This window comes from Oryzias melastigma, linkage group LG17 (genome assembly GCF_002922805.2).
Source record: "Oryzias melastigma strain HK-1 linkage group LG17, ASM292280v2, whole genome shotgun sequence".
NCBI classification, from domain to species: Eukaryota; Metazoa; Chordata; class Actinopteri; order Beloniformes; family Adrianichthyidae; genus Oryzias; species Oryzias melastigma.
Genome location: NC_050528.1, coordinates 23535139 through 23563037, shown reverse-complemented (window position 1 = coordinate 23563037; position 27899 = coordinate 23535139). Strand labels below are relative to the sequence as shown.

The 27899-nt window shown below is 43.6% G+C and overlaps 2 protein-coding genes and 1 long non-coding RNA gene across 3 annotated transcripts; 1 reads left to right on the top strand and 2 right to left on the bottom strand.

The window, feature by feature from the left end:
- Positions 1-9: 9 nt before the first annotated feature.
- On the bottom strand, positions 10-8475 carry LOC112147626 (leukocyte cell-derived chemotaxin 1). Its single transcript, XM_024274149.2, has 7 exons — positions 7854-8475; positions 7539-7679; positions 6798-6938; positions 6258-6371; positions 2245-2395; positions 1068-1165; positions 10-513 (listed from the first exon to the last, which is right to left on the bottom strand). The coding sequence occupies exons 1-7, from the start codon at positions 7923-7925 to the stop codon at positions 289-291; spliced, it is 942 nt and encodes a 313-aa protein (XP_024129917.1). The 5' UTR covers positions 7926-8475; the 3' UTR covers positions 10-288.
- On the top strand, positions 2284-22683 carry LOC112147628. Its single transcript, XR_002919492.2, has 3 exons — positions 2284-2414; positions 9157-9350; positions 22562-22683. It is a non-coding gene; the product is annotated as an uncharacterized LOC112147628 (long non-coding RNA).
- Positions 9343-13104, bottom strand: LOC112147625 (protocadherin-8). The gene is made up of 3 exons (XM_024274148.1): positions 10464-13104; positions 10151-10376; positions 9343-10068 (listed from the first exon to the last, which is right to left on the bottom strand). Exons 1-3 carry the CDS (start codon positions 12924-12926, stop codon positions 9722-9724), a joined length of 3036 nt encoding a protein of 1011 aa, XP_024129916.1. The 5' UTR covers positions 12927-13104; the 3' UTR covers positions 9343-9721.
- Positions 22684-27899: the final 5216 nt, after the last annotated feature.

The following is a 27899-nucleotide window of genomic DNA, read 5'->3' as shown; positions in this document are numbered from 1 at the left end:
TCTTTGGAGTTCACTTAAAAAAAAAAGGTTTTATTCGGTGTTATTGCACTTTGAGATGAAGTCTTTAATGCAGGATAAAGTACAGTATACAGTACGTGATATAAGAGAAGGGAAAGAATGCAAACAAATATTTACAGGAAGTAAATAGAGATACTATAGAAGCTGCTTATGAAACATTTGTGTTGAGAGGTATAAAAATCTATTAAAGTTTCCTTTTTTTTTTAAAGCATCCTCTGAAATTGAAAACATCTTTTTAGTTCTGCGTGCTTGCTCCCGTCGTCGTACCGCTTAGACCAGCCCCATGATGCGAGCCACCCACCACTTGCAGGGCATGATGACCCTGCAGACCGTCCTGCAGCCGCGGTAGTGGTACGGGTACGGCTCGTAGCCCCTCAGCGGCTCGCACACCCGCACGCAGTGGGGGTAGCTGCGGCGGCACTCGTTGCAGCAAATGCCCTGGTGATCCAACATGGGGTCCATGTCCATGGTTCCGGCCTCGCCCTCCAGATTCCGCTGGGAGTGGTTTGGGAAGAGGATAGAGACAGTTGTCAACAGGGGGAACATGCTCAGCAGCAAGGAAGGCTAATTTCAAACCAATTAAATATGGATTTTTCAACGAAAGGAGGACTGTCAGATGTGGGTTTATGGTGTCGTGTTTGCCATTAACCCCCTCCTTTGCAGTTGTCAGGAGAGTGAGGGGAAAGGGGAGGGGGCTTTACTTTAAGAAGGATTAGAGAAAGTGGGTCCCAACATAAGGAGTGTGTGTGCATAGCAGAGTCCACAGCAGTGCATGGGGGCGGGTGTGGAATTATTCATACCGCCCTGCTCCTCCAAAGAAAAGCTTTGGACAGCCACACACACAAAATGCATCCATTCAGATTTGCAGTGACACTCCGGGCGCCGCCGCCGTGACCCCAGCATCTGCTGCTGCTCCTGCAGCTGCGCCAGCGCCTCCACGAGGAAAAGTCTTCCTCAGATCCGAACAGACAGCGCCCCCCCTAACGCTTCACCCACACGTAAACAAGCGCCGGGGAAGGGAAAGGCGCAAGCTTGCTTGTGTGACTCACCTGATAGGGGTTCTCCGGGTTGAACTCTGCCTCCACATCCTCGTAGTCTTCCGGTGCCTGGCGGCGCTGAGGTGCGGCTCTCCTCTTCCTCTGGCTGCCTGAACAGATTACAGCATCAAAATCTGACAGTAGACCAAATTCAGAAGTGGAGTAGCTCCATAAAACAACTTAGAAAAGACTAAAATAAACAAAGAATAACTTTTTTCTTAAGTAATTTTCACTTATTGCTATACCCACCCAAAGTTTTTCCGATTTCTGTCGAAGTGAGACATCATTCATCATCTTTTAGTCCACACGTGCCTAAGTCGAGGCCCGGGGGCCGGACCCGGCCCACCAGGTAATTCTATCTGGCCCTCTAGATCATTTTATTTTATTGTTTTTAATGGCCCTATGTTAACTTGTATAATTTTGACAAAATGTATTTCTTTATATAATAAAATATTGAATGTTATTTAAGGTTTAAGTTGATTTATTCTGTCATAATATTCCTGCCTGTTTTTATTCATGTTAAAACGTTACTAGTTTAAAGTTTTAAAAATTGACATTCTGCCAGCTTTTTGGACTATTTTGGCATTTACTAAGATTTCTTGGGCTATTTTGACGATTAGTTACTATTTCAGCTGCATGCTAGCTGTTGTGGCTAATTTATGCTTTTTATTTATTTATTAGGCTGTTTTGGAGCTAGGCTAATATTTACACACTTGCTATTTTGGCTAATTAAGGCTTTTTAAAAGTTTTTCAGGCTATTTTGAAGTTAAGCTATTTTTTCAGCTACATGCTAGCTGTTTTTGCTAACCGAAGTTTTTTTTTTTTTTTTTAGTTTTGTAGTCTAATTTGGCATTTAGCTAATATTTGAGCTTGCTATTAGCTTCAGTGATTTCAGCCATCAACTTCAATGTGTTTAGCTATCAATTTCAGCATCCTCATCTCGCTTTTTCATCAGCCAAATTCAGCCAACAGCATTTACACTAGCATTATTGCCGGTAATGCTATATATCTAGTTCATAATTATGTTAAAGTTACATTTTTAAAGTTTTAAAAATTTAGTTTTAGAGTTTTTAATAAATGTTTATCTTGTTCGCCCCACAACCTAAAGTCTTGGATTTTGGCCCCCTGTGCAACTGAGTTTGACACCCCTGATTTAGTCTTATTTATTTTCTGTTTTGCCTCGGCTTACTACTTGAGTAGGTGGGGCGGAGCCAGAAGATTGGCAGGTCTTCACACAGATCCTTGATTTTGTCGCTGAGGAAGGCGGAGTCAGAAAGAGGAGCATCAGCCGACACCCAGATCAGATCGTCCTCGAACTTTGCCGGCATCACTTCATCCTCCTTAAGAATGAGAAAAAAGGTTAGATTTTCTTGTTGTTTTTTTTAACTATAAAGAATTTTAGAGCATAAAATGCAGTGGAGACAGTGAAGCTTTCACCCTCATCTGCATCTGTGTGGAAAAAGAAAGTCCTGGATTTTTTTATAACTTGTCCAAAAAAGTTTACAGTAAAAGTTGGAGTAAACATTCCGACTTGGTGTTTACAGCCTGCAGGTAAAAGGGAGAGTCTGTTGGAGGTTCTTGCCCAGGGGCGCTTGTTCCTGAGGGCTGCACTGCTCCAGCCACAGCCATGTTTGGAAACCTTTCAGCAAATCTCCAGCTATTTTTTTCCCCTCTCTCTCTCTCTCTCCCGGCTTAAACGATTTGCTGGAGGGACAAATAAAAGCAGGGGGTCCTTCTTCACTGCTCCACTGACTGATAACTGTTTATCTGACCCTCTCTCGCTGAATGGAGATCCATCCGTACGTGCCCGTGTGCTTATCTAACACATATTTGCCATCACTCTAAATTATAGCAAATGACCAGCCTGCAGCAACCATTATAACAGCATCTCCATGTCTCCAACATATTCACACACACACACTGCAGTTTGAGAGGCAAGGAGACGCACAAGCACACTCAAAAGCACAAATGTGAAATAAATGATCGTTTATGAGGCAGACAGAGGCAATAAGAGCAGTCTTGCATGATAATTAATTGTGCTGCTGTGTGCGTGAGCGCCGCTGTTTACGCACGTCCACGGGCGCCGTTCCGGTGATGTGGATTAATGTGGATGTGAGCCTTACCCAGAACTAAATGATTTTAATTATCAGACGGCCTCAATTGAACAATCACAAGCTGTGGTGTGTTTTGTGATAACGCCACTCACACTCTTGCAGCGTTTACTGGTGTGCGCGCGGGTGTGTAGGTGTGTGTGTGTGTCAGCACTGGACTAAAACCTGAGAACCAGGAGTTTACTATAATCACCCTGTATGCAAATGACAGCTATTTAATTGTGTAGCATTGTGTATTAGTATGAAATATAAGTGTTTTGTTTCAAATGTCGCATGAGATTTTAGGTCTAATCTTGTCATGTTTATCCATTCATCTGCCTTAATCCCTCTTATGCTGTTTTGTCATGGGTCCAGATGACCCCATTTTTAATGTAACTATGCCCAGGATAGCACAAGACTTACGGTTGCTGGAGCCTATCCCAGCGACTGAAGGCATCCCGCAGGGCTACACAATCCCACGCACACTCACATTAACACATAGGGTTTACCAATCCAGTCTTTATGCAAAATAAAAATTGCAGAGGTGTGGTCACATGACCCATTGGGCACTAATTGTTCCATCAGTTCAATCAACTCTTGGCAGAATATTTGAACCTTGGTTTTCTTTAAGACTGCCAAACAGTTGACACAAACAATGATTTAATGTTTGTCTGTTAATCATAAGATCCTAACCATAAGCAGAAATGTTTACCTAATAACAGTTTTAATGAAAAAGATGTTGGAATCCAATTGTATTTATTCTTATTTGTGTTTGGTACTCGGGACGTTTTGCATTGGAGTTACCTGGGTGACAGCCTGTGTAAAAATCATCTGTCCCAAATATTTATTTTGAGGGGAAACTGAGAGAGTTTATTCCTGAAAACAATTGGTCTGATCCTTTTTAAAGTTGGTTTGAACCAGCTGTGGTGCTGAAGTAGAGTGGTCAACTTGTGATCAGAAGGAACCATGCTTGGTTCCCGCCTTGCCTGGACATGTGTCCTCGAGAAACTGACTCTGAACTCCATGTGGCTGCTGGTGGTTTTGTTTGGCAGCTTGTATGGTAGCAGATCGGCCATCAGTGTGTGAGTACATGGATGAACAGGACTGTAAAACTCTATGGGCCTTACAACAAGGTAGAAAAGTACTATATCAGTATACAAAATGTATTTTTATTTTATTCATCCAAGACAGATTGAAAAAACATTCTTATTTTACAGTTGTGGTCACAAGGAAAAACTTTCTTGTGTTGTTTTAAGTTTTTTGGGAAAAAAGAGGAATAACTGGAACCGGTTCAGTTCATCAAGTTTCACAAACAACACACCTCATTCTCTTCTTTGAGAAATAGTCAAACTTTAACATTCTAGTTCCGAAAGCTCATTTTTTGTGGTTATTTTAAAACATCCTATTTGCTTCCACACCAAACATCACTATCTTTAGTTTAGTCGTTTATTATCGTTGTACCAATGTAAAAGATTATACAGAAACAAAGGCAGTATATTGATAAAAAGTCTTTATACGTCTCTCTGTTTCGCAGTTTTGTTTTGTGTGTAACATTTTTATTTTACAACACATTGTGTTGTCAATTAATCTAATCCATGCCGTCTTTCCTGTATAGAATGTGTTCAGCTTGGCAAAAGTTCCGTAAATCTTTGATCATGATCATATATTTCTATAATACTGAACTTATTTAGAACGTTAAGAGTTAAAACAAGTTGAAGTGTGTCTGAGAGAAGTGAATAAAGTATGTAGTGGGAGAGTTTTATAGCCTTAAAACATGTAATTATTGTGAAAAAATAAAAATGCCAACCTGACTTGTAGCTGGGTCAGACTATGACGAGTTAAGAAAATAATGGATCGATGAATAAAGAGGACTATTTCATAGATTTAACCTTTTGCAGGTTATTTTTAGAACTTATTGTATCTCCTGTGATAAACGAGGGAATAATGAGAACTAATGATGTTTACAAGCAGGTGTCTATTTATGAGATGAATCTGTTTGAATCCATATAGTGATTTGTTCAATGAAAATTTCAAATGTGAATTAAAAAAGAAGCTAAATTTTGATAATTCTACAACTTGAGAAAATTTAAAAAAAGATTTTTAAAAATAGATTTTTTCAACAATGGTTTGATAATTTTTTTAAGCTTAACTTCCAGAGAACTAAACCTTTTATGAATGATTCACAGCTTTGCAGTTTATTTTCAACGACCTCAAAATTCTTAATATTTCAAAATTCATCAAAACTACAAAAGCCAAGGACAAGAGGTAACATCCTTAAAAAGCTGAGCAATTCTGGACCTGAAAGGTTTAAGATTTTAGAGACTTTTATTGGAAAAACTGTCAGATTGAATAAATGGATCTCATTGTGCAAAAATCATCTAAGAACAGGTCCCCTCTGTGATTGTTAAAAAAATATTTTCTTTATTTCTGCAAAAGCAATTAGTAAAACTTAAAGACGTTGAACCACTGGTGGACCAAGAATGACTCACTCCCTGCTAGTTGAGAAGATAAAAAGTATTCATAAAAAATGTGATGCACGAGGATTTCTTGTAAAAGAAAACTTTAAAAAAGTACTTTCCTAGAAAGGACACAAATGAATAATAATTGTTTAAAAGCTCAAACCTTTTCAAACTCTAACCAAATGGAAATCCTTGGAGCATAAACCTAACAAAGTAGTCAGAAGCAGTTTCTCATTCAACCGGTTGAACATTTTCACGCTGAATTGCGGCGACACAGCTCTGTGACCAATCGGAGAGTCCGATTTGAAAGTGATTTCCAGGTAGCGTCCACTTCAAAACATAGAAGTACCAACCGTTGTAAACATGATCACAAAGGAGAAATATTCCTAGAGGTTTGGGTTACTATGACATCAAGGTTTAAAGGAACAGAGATGTGAAAACAAAAAGTTTGGAACAAGATTTGCACCGCTTTGACTTCGCCGACTGTTCTACCCACAACTCAAATTTCCAATGAAGTACTGCCACTCTGCAGAAACTATGTCCTAGAAAACCACACAATTTTGATAATTTGGGGGGAAAATTTGCATAATCATAATTAAAAGGCAACAAGATTTTAAAAGGAAGAGCTTGACGCAGAAAGGAAATGAACCAACCAGGTCAAAGGTCAGCGAGTCTTTGTCCAAGGCCGCCAAATCAGGTAGATGAGCTTTCACCTGAGTCTTGATGTAACACTTCTCTCCTCCCGCAAACCGGATCCCTGTAATCCCCTGGAAACGAGATTACAGTCAGCTCTCCGGGCAGGAATGCTGCATACCTCTGAATAAATGAGTTGTTGATCCGTTCAGGAAGGATGGAAAATACAACCTTACAGGGACACGGTGATTAAAGGTCAACGTTTTTATGAGTTAAAAGGCTGAAACTGCTGCTTCATTTCTCTGATTAGCCTGATTGAAGCGCTTTAATTAAAGGTCAAAAACCACCAGCCTGAATAAGGTGAAAATTAGAGGGACAATGCGTCTTGACACTGATAGCTCCTGAGGGGAAGACGTGTCTGCTTGCTCCTAATTTCTCCAATGTGGTAATGAGCTGCTCTCCCCTTGAGGGCGTTTAATGTTTCAACCAATCTGATTGACTCCAATGAAACTGGAAACTCTCTCTGGGTGTGTGTGTTTTTTTTAATTACTTTCACTCACAATCTCAAAGTCGTGGACCTCCACCGCCTCCTCCGCCCCGCTGCTGGTGCTGAACCGCTCCATGTTGTTGGCTGTGTCGATCTCCATCGAGCCGTCCTCCACTTTGCCGTTGATGCTCATGCTGTAGTGGACGTTGTAGACCTGCACACACATCAACCGTCTGTCCTCTGGTGGAACTGTAAAGACAACCCTCTGCAGGGCTTTTCCACAACCTGGAACAAAAAACACCTTCTGCCTCTCTTGGGTTACACCTCTTGCCCCTGGAGCTTCAGCCGGACCACCCCCAACCCCCCTCCACCTAGATCCTCCCACTCAGAACTCAGCACAAAACCTCCATTCACTAAGCTCTGGCTGTACCACAGGAGTCGATTCCTCAAATGTTCACCTATCAAAGCTTTTTTTAAATGAAGTTCTCCCCCTGAAGACCACAGTTCACTTATTTTCTTTATTGAAGACTGATTCTTTCATCAACGTAATTAATTCAAAGAGCTGCTCTGTTCTCCAGTGTCACTTGTTCAGGGAAAAAAGCAGAATTTTCATTAAATGAAAAAGATTCAGACTTATAGAGTCATTATTGATTTCCATCTTAAATGGGGCAAGGCCATCATGCTTCCTTAGAATAAAACATCATCTTCTGAAGAGCAAATACGCGGTAGACAGTTTTTTTGTTCAACAAATTAGTCATAGCTTAACCTTCAACCTGAATAACAACCAAGGGGGAAGTTTACATGTCCTTCTTACGTGTTTTTCGTTGTTGTTCCAGAAGTAGAAAGCCCCCACGGCCCCCAGCAGCAGCAGCACAGCTCCAGCTATGAGCACCGCCACTCCTGCCTTCAGGAGGCGGCCGGTGGCGGCGGGTTTGACCGCCACTGCGGAGTAAGCCTGTAGCAAAAGTCAAACAAACCCCCGTTTTGTCTCAGAGTGACCACAGAGCCAAAGTGTCACATATGAGCTGATGGCACTTAACGGCTTTAATACAAGCTGTAAAAATGTCGTTTATTGATTTGGCCCCTGCGCCTTTAAAGTGTGAGGGGACGGGGCCCTGTGCGCACTCACCGGAGGCATGAACTGATGCACGTCCTCGGGTCCCGCCGACGCAATCGGTACTTTCTCTGAGCTCCCGGCCATGACTGCAGCCGAGCTGGCAAACACCTGAGGAATCCAATCCACCCTCCTCTCCCCTTGCAGCTCGACCCCCACCCTCCACCTCTCCTTTGCACAAGAGGAGGAGGCAGAAAAGAGGCACTTCCTTTTTTTTTTAATTTATTTATTTATTTTTACTACCAGCTTTCGGTCCTTTAAAAGAAAAAAACTCCCCCTACGTCAGCATCGCGCTGAAGTTTTCTTCTTCCAGAAAATCCTTAATGACTTACTTATTTCTCTCTCTCTTTGAAGATCTTAGCCTGCTCATGTAACTTACATGAGTTTGATCCCGCTGTGATCCTCGCTATTTCATATTGTGACAACCTTCGGGGGCAGACGAGAACCTGTTCTGCAATTAAAGATGATGGCGAAGGAGGAACGAGCTTTTTCTTCTCATCTATACGTTCGCGCGCCTCCCTCTCTGTTTTCTGCAGCTCTTTGCTGATGCTTGCAGGTCAAAAGCGACTCGGGTGGAATGTGACACGTTCTGTTTGCGCACCTAAAGACACAAGAGTTAGCTTGAAAGTGTAAAATATTTAAACAAATTAGCTGTAATTGGTGCGTATTTTTAACCAAATCCGTGCGTAATTTGGCACAGTGTTTCCTGTAAGAATTGCTGCGTAAATGTATGTTTTATTCAGACCAAAGGGGTTGTATAAATCTGTCTGTGCACTTATGTATGACTCCTTTTTTAAGTTAGACTGTGCACTTACATTTTTGGCTAATTTGATGTATTTGAGGCGTATTTTCACCAAATCCGTGCGTAATTTGGCACAATGTTTCTTATAGGAATTGCTGCGTTTTTTTGACACCACCAGGCTTATATTGCTGTCTATACACTTATGTATGACTACTTTTGTGAGATTACGACTTTGTGCACTCACATTTTAAGGCTCATTTGTTGTATTTGATGCGTAAAACGGATCATATCTGTGCGTAATTTGGCACAAAGTTCCTTGCAAGAATTGCAGCGTAAATTCATTTTTTTTTTTGGCCACCAACAGTGTTATATCAATTTTTCTGTGCACTTATGTATGACTCCAAGTTGGAGAGTTTATACAATTTTACGCATTTTTGTGCGTTTTTACGCATTTTTCTCTACATTTTTATTCAAATAACAGTGAAGTCCATGACAATAAAGTTGTGGCTGTGAAAGTTTCTGCAGATGAACTTGTGTCCTTTAAAAAACTTCACTCCTGTTTTGGCATTTTACCAGAAATAGATTCTCAGAAGAGGGGGAAACCGCACCTGACCTTCTTCGGCGGATTGCAAGGGCGCAGACTCATGCTGCAATAACAGCGACACCTGTCGGCTTTTACTGCGGACTGACCTGACAAATGCTGCTGTGAAAGGACTCATCATCCCCCTTTACAGAGGAGGAAGGAAACTTCAAAGCACGCGCTCACAACAGTAATTCAAAGTTTATTTCCTTTCAGAATATTGTGACAATACAAAATATGTACAATGATTTATTATTGCATTCAAATGATGTCATTACATTGTTGTCAGCGAAGGTTTCTGTGGGCAGTTTAAATAGAAAGCATGCTTCATGATCAATATTACATATTTGGATTATTTATATTTTTTATATATAAAAAATAAAATCTCTCTATGTACAAATCTTGCATATGATACACTTCACATCCCACAAATGTCTCAAGGTGATGGAATGGACTTCCAAAAACATAAAAATATACATAATCAGGATCATTTTTGCACACTCTCCCCACAACAAATACCTTAAAATGTTCTCATCATCCATCAGTCTTCATTGAACTGTTCTAGGCCTCATTGTTGGGGCAGTGTGTTGGTGTGGGGGTGTAGACAGGAATACTCATGTCACTGATTTCCTGCACCCTCACAGGCCTGGGTGGGGTGACCAAAACGTAGTCGTACTCTCTGTGGAGCACCTTCTCGTAGACGCTCTGCAGCCCCACCGTTTTGGGGATTTGGGCTTGGTAGTCTCTACGGTTGGGGTCCCGGGGCAGAGAGGCCGTCTTGGGAAGGCTGCTGAAGGACGAAAGAGTCGGTGCTGGGGAGGGGGCCACGCTGGCCCTCACTGCTGAGGGGCTCCAGCATCGATCAGAGTGGCCCAAGACCTTACACTCACTGGTGCAAGCCCACAGAGCTGGAAAAAACAAACAAAAACAAAGTCAGTAATGTGAAAGGATGGAAACACCAACATTATGTTTGGGTTTTCTTGGACTCACCATTCTGGCCGCCCATTGGAGGGACCACCACTCCATCCTTCTTCAGGCCGGTGTCTCCACTCACATCACTGTCACTGTCATTGAAGTCACTGTCCCCTTTGCCACTGTCCTTCCCGCTGAAAGCTGGGTCCCTGGCAGAGATGGTGGTGTAGGAGTTCCCCTTCCAGATGGTGATGGGCCTCACTGCCTCCTTGCCATTCCCATAGCCGGGGAGGGTGGAGTAGCCCTGCAGGAAGGGGAGGAAAAGACAGGATGTTAGACCACTCACCTGCTCCATGTTTACCTCCCACACCCACTCCCTCCCTCAACTCACCTCGTGTTTGTTCCCACGCAGCTTGCTGTTGTTGTCAGACTCGTACACGCAGGGCACCTCGCTGCCGTCCTCCGAGGCCGAACACATGTCGTTGCTCACGGGGTGAGCCGGGGTGAAGCTGCCGGGCTGGCTGGCAAAGGAGTGGCCCTCAAAGGGCTCTGCCCCCGCTGCCCCGTGGAGGGGCAGGAGCGGGTTGTCCACCACGTGCGTCCTGCCCCGCTCCAGCGTGCCCTTCTCCCCGTATGAGTCGCTGTCCTCGCCGCTCTTGTCCCGCTTCCTCTGGTTGCAGGTGGTGGCGATGAGGATGATGGCGAGCAGCAGCAGGGTGCAGCTCCCCGCCAGCACGACGATGATCACCACCGACAGGTCCCACTGCGCGTGCGCGTCGTCCCCGGCGCCCGGCTGGTACAGCGTCCTGTCGCTCGGCGGGGAGCCCTCGATGATGAGGAAGTGCAGCGTGGCGGTGGAGGTGAGCGCGGGCCTGCCGCTGTCGCTGACCGTCACGGTCACGCTCAGGGTCTCGTCCACGTCGTGGCTCAGCACCTGGTTCAGGTAGATCTCCCCCGTGGCTTTGTTGACGGAGAACACGGAGGGCTCCCCGGTGGCCAGTCCGTAGGACAGCTCCGAGTTCACGCCCTCGTCCGCGTCGCGCGCCTCCACGCGGGTGATGACGTAGCCCGTGGGTGAGTCCCGGGGCAGCAGGACTTCCGCGGAGCCGTTGTTGAGCGGGGGCTGCGTGATGACGGGGGAGTTGTCGTTCTGGTCGACGATCCGGACGTGGACACTGGCGCTGCCGGACAGCGGCGGGGAGCCGCCGTCGTTGGCCGTGACGCGCAGCTCCAGATGTTTCATCAGCTCGTAGTTGAAGCTCCGCAGCGCGTAAAGCGAGCCGCTGGCGGGGTCCAAAGACACGAAGGCGGAGATGGGGGAGCCCATGACGTACGTGTCCGCCAGCTTATAGGTCACTTTCCCGTTTGACCCCATGTCCATGTCGCGCGCCACCACCGTGGTGATGTACGCGCCGGGCGGGTTGTTCTCCACCACAGCCACCTCGTACACGGGCTTGTTGAACACCGGCGCGTTGTCGTTCTCGTCCGTCAGCCGGATGGTGTACTGCGTGATGGTTCTGAACGGGGGCGAGCCCAGATCCTCCGCCACCACAGTCAGGTTGTACTCGGGGATCTTCTCCCGGTCCAGCGGGCTGGTGCTGACGATCATGAAGCTGTCCTCGTACGCCTGCTGCAGCCGGAAGTGGTCGTGTCCGTACAGCGTGCAGTGCACCTGCCCGTTGGCGCCGGAGTCTCTGTCCGAGGTGCTGACCAGCGCCACGAAGCTCTCCCTGGCCGCAGCCTCCGTGATGTAGGCGATCCCCGCGGTGATGGAGGTCATGGGGGTAATGGAGATCTCCGGCGCGTTGTCGTTCACGTCCTGCACCTGCACTACAATTTTACAGATGGCAGGACTCGGACTCGGACCCAAATCCGCCGCCTGGACGTCGAACTCGTACGTGGTCTTGCTCTCAAAGTCCACCGGACTCTCCAAAGTGAGCCGCCCGGTTTTCCTGTCCACTCTGAAGAGTTGTCGGATCTCTTGGGGCACTTGGTGGCCGAACCCGTACACCACCTCCCCGTTCAGACCCTCGTCCGGGTCCTCGGCGTTCAGGTCCAGCAGGAGGGAACCGACGGGCGCGTCCTCACGGAGGTCCACGGAGAAGCTGTTCCGGTCAAACACCGGGCTGTTGTCGTTGTAGTCTTTCACCTTGATGTTGATGCGCGTCGTCCCGCTGCGGGACGGGTTCCCGCCGTCCATGGCCATCAGCTCCAGCGCGTAAGACGCCTGCGTCTCCCGGTCCAGCTCCTTCATCAGCACCAGCTCCGCATATTTAACCCCGTCGGCTCTGCTGAGCACGTCGATGGAAAAGTGGCTGTTGACAGAGATCTGATAGCTTTGGATGTAGTTCACCCCAACATCTTCATCCACGGCGAAGTCCAGCGGGATGCGCGTCCCCACCGCCGTGTTCTCGGAGATCTCCAAACTCGACTCTTTTCGGGGGAACTCGGGGGAGTTGTCGTTAATGTCCTTGACCTCCACTTCTATGTGGATGAGTTTGAACTGCTCCTTGGAGAAGCTGACCACGTCGAAAGCGATGAGGCATTGCAGGGTGTGTTTGCAGATGCGCTCCCTGTCTATCCTCTCTCCTATACTCAGCTGTCCGTCGCTCTCCCTCAGACGGATGAAAGAGGAGTTAAACTGTTTCATGATCCTGAAATTGCTCCGGGATGGAGAGGGGCCGAGGGAGATGTCCTTGGCTAAGTTTCCGATCACCGTCCCCGGTGCGTCCTCCTCAAATGTCTGGTATTTGACAGTTTTCCCCTGCGCGCCAGCGGCCAAGCTCGCCATGGAGGCGAGCACCAGGAGCCCGCGCCAGCCCGTTCCTCCCATCACACAAACGCTCCAAAACATTTGGGGTGGGGAAAAAAACTCAATAAACTAATGAGTTTAAACAAAAAGCTCCTGAACACAGCTGATCCTGCCACCCTTCACTAATAAATATTCCATATGTCAGCTATGCGCACTCTGGATGCGCTCCTCTGTCTCACTTCTGGAGGTGTTCTGCTCTCTCAGCGCAAACGGGCTGCAATATCTGCGGGAGGGTTTATATGGCGAGGCATGCAAATGAGCCACTCTGTGACCAATCCGGGCTTTGAGATGAGGAGGGGGGACCAGAGGAGAGAGAGAGGGGGGGTCTTCTGTAAGACCTCCAAACCGCTTTTTAGAGATTCCTGCACTGTGCGGAGAAACTTGGCATCCAATATAAGTGGCTAAACGCGCGGGGCTTGATTTAATACTGCCATAGTTTTTTTCCACGTTGCTTGTTTATGTTCCACGGGGCCGTTAAGTGAGCCTGCGCACCGGCGCGCGCGCGCGGGAGGGGAGCGCGGAGATGCGCAGTGTCCCTGAGCTTAGAGGACAAAGCATTTGAATAAGAGTCTGCTGGGGCTGCCTCACCTCTAATTTCAACCTACAGAAATCTGTGCTTAAACACTTCCTCTTGCAGCACCACAGAAAAAAACTCACTGTCCCAGTGACCTTTCACCTCCAAGCAGAATAACTTGCAAGAATCTGACACGTTTTGCACTTTTCTGCAACCCCAGAGAGCTCCGATGACCCAGCCAAGATAAGATTTCGTGCAGCCTGGTTTATTTTTGACAGACTGCTAATGCTGAGGCAGCTTCACGTGCTGTACAAAGGCTGAGCAAGACCTCCAAAAGCATGTAACTGGTGGTAATAGTATCAGAGTGATAATATTCTCATTGATAAATCATTTATCTGCTTGTGCTCATTCATCCGTAATCCCCTAATTGTGATCATATGCAGCTATAAAGCAGCTACATCCACTTCAACATTGATTTTATTCTAATTCAGTCACGAGATGTCCTGTGTTTGCACACGAGGGATGCAGGAAAGGGAGGGATCTTATACTTTTTTCTTTTCTTTTCTATTTTTTAGGGGGCTCGGTTTTGGGCGCCTCAGCTGCCTGAGCAGAGAGGTCCAGGTGAAGACGTGGCACACAAAAAGCCCTCACAGACCCTCACGTACACACTCTCACAGCCTTTACCCCGTTACAAATGGGATTTGGCTGAGAGCGCAGGGGGGATTTATCTGGATTTCAATAGTGAGATTATATCAAAGGCCCATGAAGCCCTCGTTAGTAGCAGCGGGATAATAGCAGGGCAGAATTCCCCCCACTTTCGCCGCAGCCGCTCCTTTTGCCGGCATTGTGGCCCCTGTGTCTGTCTGCGGGGGCCCCCCTTTTGCCTCCGTGCAGCCCTCCGCCTAACTGCAGCATAATGAGGCAAAGCCACATGTATCCTTTGTGGCACCCCTCCACCCCTTTCTCCAGACCTGAGCCAGTCGTAGGCAAGACTCCTTTCACTTGTTGTAGATGAGAGATGAATTGCTCCGGACATTGGGGTCCCCCCCCCTCCTCCCGGTAAAGTAGATTTAGATGGAGACCTGGGCCTCGTTACGGCTCTTTAGGAGATTTCTATTTTTCCAATTCTTTCCTTTCTTTCCTTTTCTTTGTAGGGGGGGCAACATTTGTCCTTGCGGCGGGGGCTCATATCAGTTGGCATGTTTTCTAAAGCACCCATCTGCCACGGAAAGTCAAATAGAAGGCACCTGAATGAGGAGTTTAGCCAGCTATTACAGGCTGCTCCTAAATGAGCAATCATCAGACCGCTGGTAATTAATGACAACACTGGCACCACTCTTTGTTTGGGTTGCCAGATTGTGAAAAAATGTTCTTGGGATGTGAGAAAATTAAAGAAAAAAGTCTTGAGCCATTGAATTCTATAGTGGGATCAGACCCGAGTGACCTTAGACATTCAATAGCTATAACTGACAGGTAACATGACTCAAATATGGTCAAAAAGTCCCAGTCTTGATCTGGGTTTTATTGTGACTGAGTTTGAAACATCAGACAAAGCTTTATTAATTATGATTATAATCCAATTCAATCCAGATAATTCCAATAATGCCAGATTATCTTAATTGTATTCTAATAGTCTTTATAAATCATAAACAGATTACATTGTAGGGTTTATGGTGTAAATCCCTGTCCCGAGCAAGTACAATGTTACTTATAATAATCACATTTTAGTTGATAAATTAGTCGAATATTTTAAATTATGCATTCTTATTTGAACAAACATTCTGCCAGGAAATGTACAATTAAAAAAAATTACAGGACACATTAAATTCTGACCCTTGCATGTTACAATTTATTCCTCAAGCTGAATAAAAAGAATAGTACTTCAAAGTACTTCATCCAAAGTTAAAATGTCAGTTTGTATAGCTCTACATTTCTACTACAGATGTGAAAAAAACACTTTGGTCAAACATTAATAAAGACAAAGCATGTACGCTGAAGGAAAAACCCGCTTGACTTCCAGATTGAAGCACATTTAAAAAGAAAGTCATCTGATCTCAGTCAGTTCACCAAGTTACCACTAGGTGGCTTGTGGCACACATAGTCCCAATTTACTCAAATTTAAAACGTTTATATTAAAAACAAACATAATTTAAGTCAAAATACTTCACAGCTTCACATAATTTTTTTTTTTTTAGCAAACCTCATCAGTGTATTTTTTAATTGGACTTCAAATTTGGTTGATCATTGAACTTGATGGTTCTAAATCATTGGTGGGCAAACTACAGCCCGGGGGCCATATGCAGCCCAATAAACTATTCAGCCTGGCCCTCCAAACAGGAACAAATGATTTTGTTTACTCGTATTAATGTTTTTTCTCTGTAATTCAGGTGTCTCCCCATAGATGGTGCACTGCAAATAATTTGACACACAAAGCTATTCTGCATTCATGTAGTGTTTGAAGATATTTATGTGTGATTTCAAAGTTTTCCTGATTATTCAGAAAAAACTTTAGTTTGGGTTTTTCCCTGAGGGACCTCAACAATGACACTAAAATGACGATAAAAACCACCGTTTTGGAATAAAAACTCCATAGAGTTCTGTCGTAAAGTAATTTTACAACAGAACACTGGTAAATAGTGTATACTCTTATACTTTATGGTTAGGGTCCAACTCATCCATGCACACACTGATGAACGCCGGCGCCGAACTATAACCATCAGAAGCAAACTGTCTCGCTCAAAGACACTTCGACATGGGCAGGCAGGGTGGAAACCGGACCTGCGATCCTTCAACCCTCTGCTGTTGCACCAACAAGTGTTAGGCTTGTTTGTCTTTAGACAATCAGCTTTAGCCTATTAGTCACCAGTTGGTCACATGACCACACTCAAGGAAAACAGTAGACACTGAACTTCAGCATTTACATCAAAGGACACAAACATCCCACACACTGTGTTCGTTTTCTGCTGGATTTGACTACCATGTTTGCACTTTCTGACTGTCAGTGAATGTGTCACCACAAAGACAACAGGACCTGACATGAGTGTTGGACCCTCCATGCTCACCCACAACCCAGGCTCTCATCTCAGGGCAAGAACGCGGTTCTCCCACGTGATCATCTTGTCAATTGCGCCGTCTGCACGCGAGTTCAACAAAAGCAGCATTAGGGAGAGTCTCTAAAATCTCTCTATTCTTCCCCAGACCCATTAGCATTTTCTTTGACATATATAAATATGTCTTTGGAGGGGCCCGTTCACCCCCAGCCCTGTTCTCTTCTCCTTTTCTCCCCCTTCTCTTTTCTTCGTCATTGTTCCTTCCATTTGCTCAAGTGATCGCAGGGTTTGGGGTCCCGACAAATCCGCGCCTCCAAGAGCTTTTCACATGTTAATAGCAGATTTGGGGGCTTTTGTCCCATAGAGCCAATGAGCGGCATCCAGGGGGGGCAAGAGGGTGAGAAAGATATCGTAGGAAAAATACGGGGGGTGTCTAACATAATCGATCACACCGCTGACCTCTCGTGACCTCCTCCCCCTCCCACTCACTCGGCCGCCCTTTGCCGAACGCGCGTGCCATCACACAGCAGCGGAGCCCTAATTGGTTTCCAGCACTAATTATCCAATTACCGCTCCTCCCGCAGAGAAGGCCCTCCACGCAGGCTCGTCCGGGTAAATGCTCCTCGCCCTTCGCAGTGTTGATGGAAACCATTAGGGCTGAGTGCGCCCATCGGCACTCAGAGGAACACTTAAGAAAGCGGTGTCAGCGCCCCCGGCACAGAGGTGACACTTCGCTTCTCGCGGGACAGATGAGGCCATTCAGGCGCCCAACTCTTATCGAAATTGAATTCACGATCAAGTGGTTTGCGAGTTAATTTGGGTCTTTTGTGAGGCCATTAGGAAGATGTGCCGGACACGAGGAGTTTCTCTGGAGGAAAATGTGACTTTTTTATGCCTCATAAAAGAACAAAATCAAGCATTATTGTGATATTCCTTTCACTCTTAAAACATTTGGTTTATTTCTCCAACTCAAACCTTGGGTTGGGTATGGGTGTTTTAATTTTATTTTAATTTGATTCATATCAAATTTTGATTCATTTTGAACGATCCGATGTGCGGGTCAAAGTGTCCCTGCTCCGCTCCATTCTGATACATCCACTTTCAGACAAATAATCCATTTAGAAATTTGCTTTCCTCATCTGAACTGGCACCTAGATCAAAACCGTACAGCTGGATGGCTTCGATATTGCTTAAAATTTTTGTTGCACCCCTAATATTAGCTTGTGGTTGTAAGCTAGCAGGAGTGTAAACAAAGGGATGATAGGGATATCAGTGGAGGCTTACTTCAGGACCAACAGTCCCGCCTGCAGTTCAGAACTCCTGCAGAAACTACAGTCTTGTTTCCACTGAGCGATCCAGTCCGGTCCGGTATTTTGAGTGTTTCCATTGTAAAATTAACCCTGTACTGGACCGGACCTCTTGAGGGCCCCCATTCATTGTAGGTCCATACAAAAATGGAACAGAACAATTAGGGCAGAGCTGTTGTAGCCACCTGTTGATTGGCAGAAAGTGATGACAACATTAAAAAAAGACCAGTATAGCAGTAAGCTAGTGATTCAGTTTTCCTCTTTACAGCAGTATTCTTCTTGGCTGCCCAAAATCTTCTTTCAAACAACATGAAATTCCTGTACAAAAAGTAAAGCAAGAAAAAGACGAGCTGCTGGATGACCTCCATTGTTGTTGCTTTTCTAGTCTTCGCGTTATAATGACACAATAACATGCTAGCGGGCTACACAACACATGCGGCGTGAAAACAAACCGGTCACTGGAAGCGAGGCTTAACTGAGTGGAGATGCTCGCAATATCTTGTGCATGTCCACACTTCTTTGAAAATAGCTCTGCATTTTCTATGTGATGTTTCAGCTTAAAACTTTGCTGTCATTTTATCTGATTGTCAGAAAAGTCCTTAGCAACAGTTGCTAGCATCGTTAGCTCCTTTCATTTCACAGGACACGCAGAAAATGTTGCTTAGTAGTGCATAGACATGAACAAATGTTCAGTAAACTTGTCCAGTAGACATAGACAATAGACCAAACATATAAACAGTGGACGATAAAACATATTTTTGACACAAATGGAACCCCGTACCGCCCAGCCTCAGCCAGATTCTGCCTTCAGTGGCTCCAAGGTAAATTGAGTTTGAGAACCCTGCTTTAGACAGATTGAGCTATTGTAGGAATATAAGTCAGTTCATTGATTAAATCGATTGATCGTCACACTCCTAATGTCCTCAAACACTTTAGGGACCAATACTCTGGTTTTAGTTGTTTCATTTTAATCCAATGTATGTTTTTTTCCCCAGTAAAAGGTAGTGCCTGTAACCTGAAATTTGGGTTAAAAACAACTTTTGGAGTTTTAAGTGTGTTCCTGTTTTTGGCACAGATTTGGATAAGAGTTTGAACATTTTCTTGTCAGGTATAACCCCACTGGAGTTTGTTTTTCTATAGTGAATCGTGTGAAACTGGCAGAATGTCAGACTAATAAAGTCTATTTTACACCGAGCTCTTTTCTTTCCCTTGGTTAACTTCTGCTCCGATCCATCACCTTCTGCCCATCTGTTGCTGATCGCTGCAACACTTTGAATAAATTCCTTCCCCACAAACAAAACGGTTAACATCTCATGAATGCCGCTTTTACAACCCACTCACAGATTGAGGGGGGGAAACTTTAGGGCCAGTGGAGTAAGTAGAGCAAAGAAATCTGTCCGCGGACACTCCCTCTTCGCTTCCACTTCATTACCAGTATTGTGCTCGGGAGCGCGCAATCTGTGCGGCCGTCTCCGCCCGGCCCCGCCAGCTTTCTAATGAGTTTCCAATGATGATTTAAAGGCGCCCCCCCCTCCAAAAAAAGAAACTCCTCCCACCTCCAGGACCATTCTTCCTTTCATCGCTTTTGTTTGTAGCTGTTTCTCTGCATTCTGGAGGGGAGGTCAGAGGAGCGCACATAAAGATTCACACATCAGCCCGCAATAAAAGACGGTGGCGGATTTAGCAGTTTGGGGGGCCCGGGCAAACAAAAAGAGGGGGCCTTCTGCAGTGATTGTATTAATCATATCTTTTTAAAATCCTCCCCAGGTAAAAACTCTGTAATGTATGTAACTTTTTAAATTTTTCAGGTTTCTATTCTTTTTCTGTCTCTTGACTTTCTCTATTTTCTTTTTGGGATTCTGTTTCTTTTTCTTGTTTTGTTTTTCTTTCTCCACTTGTAGAAGCGTTGCAACAAATTCCTTGCTTTCTTTTTGCTTTTTCCTTTTTTCACAGCTGCTCGATTACCCCTTTTTTTCAAACTCTTGGAGGAGTCTCTCTCTGCTAGCTAACTTGCTGTTGACGGAATATTCCATTGCTCCAGATTAACGGGGGAGGATGAAACACTTCCACATGAGCGGTTTTATGGTGCTTTCACACTGGACACAATTCGCACATCAAATTTGCGCTTGCTCCTCTTTTTTGAGATGCATCAAATTTTTTGATGCCACGGCCACAGAGAAACCGCTAAAGTTTTTCTGGACTTCAATCCTTCCCACATCATGTAAAACAGGGATTGTGTGAGCACGTAGGTTGAGTTTATATAATTTGGAGAGCTCAACAGAGAGGCTAGAAAACACATCGCCGTGTCTGGGATCACCAGATCATTCAGAGCCTCTCCTGGTGCGGGAGCTTCGACCTGGTTACAGACGTTTTAAGCGTTACTTTTTTTTGTCTGTGGCCCAGTTTGAGCATTAACAAGAAAATGGGAAAGTACAAATAAATGAAAAAATAAGAAAAACATAGTAAGCCCATGGAGCTAGAGCTAAGTGCTGGCAGGCCAGCTAGTGAGCTCCACTGCTAGCAGGGTGACCTGCTAGCTCTGCTGGCCCCTGGGTGGCGGGCTAGCGTCGGGCTAGCTACATGAGCTCTTTGGCAGGGTGGCTACCCGTCCAAGGGTGTATCCCACCTTCGCTCAACGGTAACCTGGACAGTCTCCCAGCCGGTTAAGAAAATGGAAGGAAGTTCAGGACCAAAATCCTTGAATCAAGCCGTCATATTGAATCTTTATTTTCACGGTTTGACTTTGACTTTAACTTGTTGCCTCGCGAATCGCGTTTGGTTTCAATGCACTATTATGCTATCTCAGTGATTTTTTAAAAATAATTATGACCGAGTCAAATAATGATGGCCAGGAAAATTGTTTTAGAAATATTTTCAGTCTTTAGCTCAGTACCTCAGGCAGAAACCCCCCTTTGCCTAATGGTAAGTCCACCCCCTATAAAAGGGGTCCCATACGAAGGAGTTCAGTGGAACTGTCATCCTCTGAGGCAATGAGAACATTTTTTCTTAACTCGCGTTCCTTTAAATGTTTTATTTCCCTCTCGCGAGGGCAAACAGGAACTAAAAGTTAGTGTGTGAGCTGATAATGAACAGCTCCAGGCTCTGCGCGTGTGTGCACGAGCGGATCTGATGGCTGCAGAGAGCCAGACTGCGCTGCAGATGAACAGATGGGCGCGGATGAGTTAAGAGCAGCATGGAGGACAGCGATGGCAGCAGTCCTGATATCACTCATGTGAAGTTATGTCGCTTCTGCCCCTCTGTCAGCCTGTCCGTGCGCGGACGCGCATTTGGGGCGCATGCGCACGCAAACACAAACAGCTGTGCACACTGGTGTTTGGGAACCAGTGCTGCTGATGCATCGCTCTAGCTCCAGGTCATGTTTTTGTGTCTTCATTTTTTTATTTTTTGATGGTAATGTGCTGTAATGGCTCAACCAAAATGATAATAGAGTTTAGGTGGATTTTGTGTATTTTCGGCACATATATGGTTTAAATAAGTTACAAACAATTTAAAAAAATATACAATAAAACCAAAAGGAAAAGCACAATTGGATAGTTACACCGAGGAAATCAATTGTAAATGTTCTCTTAGAGATAATTGAAAGTCAAAGTGTTCCCAACAATATAATTATTCAAATTCAAAAACAAGAAAAATCATCTTATCTCTCCTTTGCCTTCTGTTTGCATACTTTTGTTCTCCTTAATGTCCTTCTCTTTTCTTCATCTTCTCATCTTAAGTTTTGTTGGGTTTTTTTTTCACTTCCACCTTGACTTTCTTAGCAGTTCTCCAAATCCTCCTTTGGTCTCTTTACATCCTGATAGTATATTTTCTTAAGTGGAAAAACCCAAATCTTTGTCTCTGTAGCTCTACTTCCTGTCTTCTTAAATGCTCCATCCCAATCCCTGTTCTTCTGAACCTTAGTTTTTTACTTCATTCACCTCAACACTACTATTTTTCCAACCCGGTCGCTGGGTCACCAGACCCTGTCCCGGCTACTCTTGAGTGAAGGCGGGGTACACCCTGGTTAGGTCGCCAGTCCATCACAGGGCACACGATCACACCCATACACACTCACACATGCATTACCTGTGAAGCATGTTTTTGGGCTGTGGGAGGAACCCATAGTGCCCTGAGAAATCCCACACATGCACAGGAAGATCATGCAAACTTCATACAGAGAAGTCTCAGCCGGGATTTGAACTGCTGTGAGGCAAGAGTTCTCACCACTGTTACACTGTGCAGCCCTGTACTGAAAAAAAAGTTATCTGAAAAAAAAAAGACTCATGAACAAACTGAAAAAAGAATGAAAACATTTCATTTTAATTTTTTGTGCAAGTATAAGGATAATTTGCAAACTAAGGTGGCCCTGAAGTCACTCAACCCAAAAACATATCAATCAGAGCAATTATTAAGAAATCTGGAAATTACTTTTGTTTTCCTAAATATGTTTTTTCTCTTTATGGATACTGGGAAAAGTTGGAGACAATTGTCCATCATTTCAAATGAGTGATTTGATACTTCATGGCTAAAAGGAAATCTTTCAGAAATTGCTCAACCATCAGTGAAACATCCAAACCAGCAACATGTAAACCATCAGTTACACTTTAACAGAAGAAAACATTAGACAGAGAAAGAATCTGTGATGGACTATAATGACAAATCCCATAAAATAACTTACAACTAGTTTAAAATTCTGCATTAAATTAACAGAACAAACTCAGAACACCATTAACGCTTCTGTGTGTCTTAACACAAGAATTCAAATTCTTCTCCTTGTTATCTCATCTTAAATCTCTATTTCTCCAGACTGCAGGCGTACTTTAGTTTGCAGAGTTTTAGAAGTTAAAGAGGAGCCGCCAGCTATCAAGCTTCTCTGCGAAATCCTGCTCCCAGATCAGGTTCAAGAGAACGACAGCTTCTGTCCCTTCAGGTACGCTTCAAATTAAGCCTCGTTTTAAAAGTTGTGCAAAAAGTTTGCCAGTTTGTGTTCGGTGGATTTTGTTCGACAATGAGAAATGTTTCCATTGTTCATCTTTTAGACGCTGTCATCTTTGTGATGTGCAAACATTTATGGGATTAGCAGGAGTGTTGAGGATGTGAGGGGGTCTATGAAGAGAAAACAGCCTGCTTTGATTTGGCTTTCGATTGGATAACAAACGACGGAACAAACTGTTATATTTTCAATATCAATTTATTTATCAGGAGTCAGAGTCTCTTATTCTTGGTTTGTTTTTTTCTCTCCTCGGTCAATGTCAGCTGTTTTAACCACATGATGATTGTAGGGATTTGCACGCTGATGTCATAGTTTGCACCTTCACCCTACAGCAAGGAGATTCTGATTCAAATTCCAGCTCAGTCTTTTCTATAGAGTTTACAATCTCTCCCTATGCTCTCGCAGGTTTTCTCCTGAAACTCTGGATTCCTCAAACAGTCCAAAAACAGGTTCACTAATGATTCTAAATTTTCCTGAGGTGTGAATCTGTGAGAGGTTTAATGGTCCTAACACCCAACTGAAGTTGGAATGAGCTCTGGTAGTACCATGACACCAAAAGGGATCAAGCAGTTTTGAAAGATAGATGGAAATTTCAACCATGAAAGAAAAATAAACAATTAACATTTTGGGGCTACATACTAAAAATAATCGTAGTAGTATAGTTGTTTTTAAACCCCCTCACTACACAATTTATACACTTTTTTCAGACATTAAAGATGTTCTTTCCTGTTTAACCCTTTAAGACATCACTGGTGACGCTAAAATGACATTCTTCCCCATGTCGTAACTTTTCAACTGTTCATACGATCAACGTCATTCCAGCGGATTCTGAAACAGAGAAAAGCAGCGACAAAGCAGCTTTAACACAGCTTAAGGTAAAACTACAGTGTTAAAGGGTTAATCTCTCAAAGTTCAAACTTTCAAAAAAAAAAAATCGAAAAAAAAATGTAGGACCTTAACAGGTGAACTTTTATTGCGAGGGAACACTAAATATTTTTTGAAGAACAATGTTAACTCAATGTAATACTGTAAAAGTGTGTCATGACCATTGTCTATATATGAGAACTGGACTGAGTTACCCCTCTCCCCTTGGGTTCCAAATAGAAAGTACCTGGTAGTTCCAAGAAGAAATAAACAACTATTATGCAGGCTTTACATTACATTACATAACCTTTCTTGGTCTGATCCCTTTTTTTTTTTTTTACATGTCCTTCCTAATCCATTTTATGGTATCTTTTTCTTTATTGCAAGTTATTCAATTAGGGGTGTGGACTTCCAAAAGGGTTCCTCGCCCCTGTTCAGCAAGAGTGGTTGCCATTGAAATGAGGACTAAGACCAATCACTGCTCACTAAAGTAGTCTGTCTCCAACATGGCGGAGACCGTTTTGTGAAAAAATGGTGACAAAATTGACTTTTGCATACCCTTATCTTCTAAATTCTGACAAAGTTAAATATAACAGACAAAAAAATAGAGCAAGAAAAGTTCCATTATCTGCGATAATGCTAGTGTGAAGGCTTTTTGCTGAAAGTAGTCACTGAAGATGCTGAAGCTTTTTTTGCTGAAAATGGTGACGCAATTTACTTTAATTGCTGAAGGGATTTCCTGAAAATTCAAAAGCTATTTGCAAAATGTTACATTTTCTGTAAATTTCATTAAAGAACTATGAAAGTGTGCTGACGTTAACCTACATTTCTGAAAAATCTGTAGTAAAATTACTTAAAAATCCCTCATACATGCTAATTTTGCCAAAATTTTTAGGTTGATGCTTAAAGTATGAGCTGACCTCCAAATTAGCCCAATAAACCTCAGTAGATGCCAAATTAGCAAAAAAAAAACTAGCTCATTGCTTAAATACTAGCTAAACTCTAAATTGTCTAAAATTCCTTAGTGAAGTTCACAATTTTTTAAATTACTATAAAATATGAAAACATAGCCCATGAATTTATTTAAAGGCTTATTGATAATCTACTTGAAATTTTGACATATGAAGACTTTCTCATTAATATCCCGTGGTCTCACTAGTTCAAAACTATAAAGATTATGAACGTTTTGATACCTGAAATCGCTGAAAGTGTGACTGATTTTTTTCATGCTGGAAAACGTACGGAAAAAGGAGGATCACTATTGTGTGGAAGCTGTAAAACATTCACACAATAAGCAGATTGTAAACATCCACATGGCTTTTCTTTCTACTCATCACAACTGCTTGCGTGTGATGTTGTAGACGGATGAACTTATTGGATGCTGTCCACAGGTATCCAGTATCAAGCTCCCTGTTGTGAAAGCATCAGCACTCTGCTGAATGCCTCCTTTGTACCGATCACAGATACAAAATGCTTAAGTTATCAGTCCTTCTGAGAACAAAGGTGTTCCCCCGGAGACGGGACTTATTACACAGTGCGTTTCATTTCAAGAACACATTTCGGCGTCTCACAGAAACCTCACAGCTGCATTTTTCTCATCACAAATAAAAGCATTTCAGGCTTATTAGCTCTTTAACTTTGAGCAATAACCCACTAACCTACTTTAGAGACTCCATGAAACAATCACAGTACTTTCAGCCAAGGTGGAAACGCTGCTTAAACTATTTGATCGGCAACAGAACACCCACTCTTTCTTACTTTGTAATTCCTCTTTCTCATCTCCTCGCCCACTCCTCTTCCATCTTTCCCGCTCTTTTCCTTCTTTTTTTTGTGCTTTTTCAAATCCCTGCAGTGAAATTTAGAGCAGAAGTGCATTAATGTGACGGAGGAGGATCGCGTCGGTAGCAGACGTCCAGCTGGAGCTGGGCTCGGCGGTGCAGTTTAACACTGGCCTGTTTGTGCCCCCCGACTCCCACCCGGCCTCCTCACACCCCCCGACTCCCCCAACCTTGCATAAACAATGCTATGCTATTCCTTTTGAATGCAGCAATGCACGCTTGGTTTAAAACACAGAGAAATAAAAGGGGACACCATGCGCACCCACATATACAGTTGCAGCCTCTTATCATCGGTGCACACAGACACACCAAAGGCGGAGAGCAACACAACCACTGCATTATGTGATCAGTGAGTGTGTCCCCCCCTCTGCATGTGCCAGCAAAACTCTGAAGGGGAAGGCACTGTTTTTCCTCGAGGGACTAAACCACCCACTGAAGAATAATAACTAAATTCAACAAATAGTGGATGCACCAAAAACACACACAAAAAAAGAATAACTTTTGGTCCAGCGTGACACTAATCAATATTTCAGCAGCCGGGCCCTAATTGTTCATGCAGGCCATGAGCGAGCTAATGAGGCAGCGCTGCAAAGACAATGTGCTGCGAACTAGGCTAACAGCGAAAGGACAGAGTTATCCCTCAGATCTCCAGGATAGCTCTCACCCCGCTCAGGAAGAGAACTTTCTGAAGTAAACCGCTTGAGACCCTTCTCTGCGCGACAGCTTTTGAGTGGGCACGGTGGTTTGCGAGAAAACAGATGTGGTTCCCTCTGATCTGCCTTGTCAAAGTCCTCACGTCTCAATCCTGTCAACACCCTTTGAATTGTTTCATGTGGGAAGTGTGAACGTCTGTAAATTGAGCCTGCTGGAGCCGCCTTTAACTGTGGGCTTTGGAGGTGAAATCGGTTAGAAAAACACGAGGATGAGATATGGAACCTGCACAACTATTGCTTTTTTTCATATAAATTACACCTAAATTATCGCATTTACCACACAAAAAATCATTAACTGAAGAACAACAGTGGAAATATGAACTAGAGTTTTTACAGTTAATTGTTTCTATGAAAAAATAGATTTACACACCTGTGAATCATGGTTTCCCTGTGGGAAAAAGTCATTAAAAGTTAGTTTCTCTTATAGTTCTAGGAATTTTGTTTCACTGTTTTTTGCAGAATTGTTTTAATATAGACTCACTAGAAGTTTTGTTAGCATTATGCCTCTTTATGAGACCAATTATGGAAGAAACAACTCTAAAACCTTTGCAGCGTCAGATGATTGTTCTTTAGTTTACAGATGAAGGAAAGTCCAAGATATTCTGATTAAGAACAGAAGTCAGGCTTCTGTCAGTATTACAAGCAGCCCAAACCATCACACTAACTCCACCGTGTTTCATTGTTGAGAGGATGCTCCTTTTACACATGGGGTATGGTGACTGACGTATACTTGTATAGTGCTTTTCTATCTTCCTTGAAGGCCCAAGGTGCTTTACAATCACTGTCCCATTCACACACTGGTGGCGGCTCCGCTGCCAAACACTGGTGCCAACCTTCCACCAGAGGCAATTTGGGGTTCAGCGGCAGCATCTTATAGGGAGCACAGGTGTGTCTTGCAGTTCTCTTGAGGCTCGTACGGCAACCTCAAGGGACATCATGAAAATGGATCGTACCATTCTTGTGTCCTTAAGATGCATTTTAGTCATTTGTGAGTTGTGCATACCAGCTATTTACTGACCCATGGGGTTTGCAAGTGATACGTAAGACCACGTAGGACCCCTAGAGCACATGTGTCAAAGTCAAGGGCCGGGGGCCGGATCCAGCCCTCCAAGTAATTTTATCTGGCCCTCCAGATAATTTTATTTTATTGTCATTAATGCCCCGATGTTATCTTGAGCGTAGTTTTAACCTGTATAATTTTGACAAAATATATTTTTATGGAGGGTAAAATATTAAAAGTTTTTTAAGGTTCAAGTTGATTTTTTCTGGAATATAATTCCTGCTTTTTTATTATTCATAATTATTTTAAGATATTTCTAAAGTTTTAAAAAATTGGCATTCAGATAGCTTTTTGGACTATTTTGTCTATTTTGGAGTTTAGCTAATATCTGTGCTACATGCTAGCTGTTTTTGGCTAATTTAGGGGGCTTTTTTTTGTTTTGTTTTTAAGCTGTTTGGCATTTAGCTAATATTCAGCTACATGCAAGCTGTTTTAGCAAATATAGTTTTTTTCATTTTTTCAGGCTATTTTGGAGTTTAGCTAACATTTAAGAAACATGCTAGCTGTTTTGGCTAATTTAGGCTTTTAAAAAGTTTTTTAGGCTGTTTTGGAGTTAGGGTAATATTTACATACTAACTGTTTTGGCTAGTTTATGCTTTTTCTCAGGGTTTTGGACTAGTTTAAAGCTTAGCTATTTTTTCAGCTTCATGCTAGTTGTTTGGCTAACCTAAGGTGT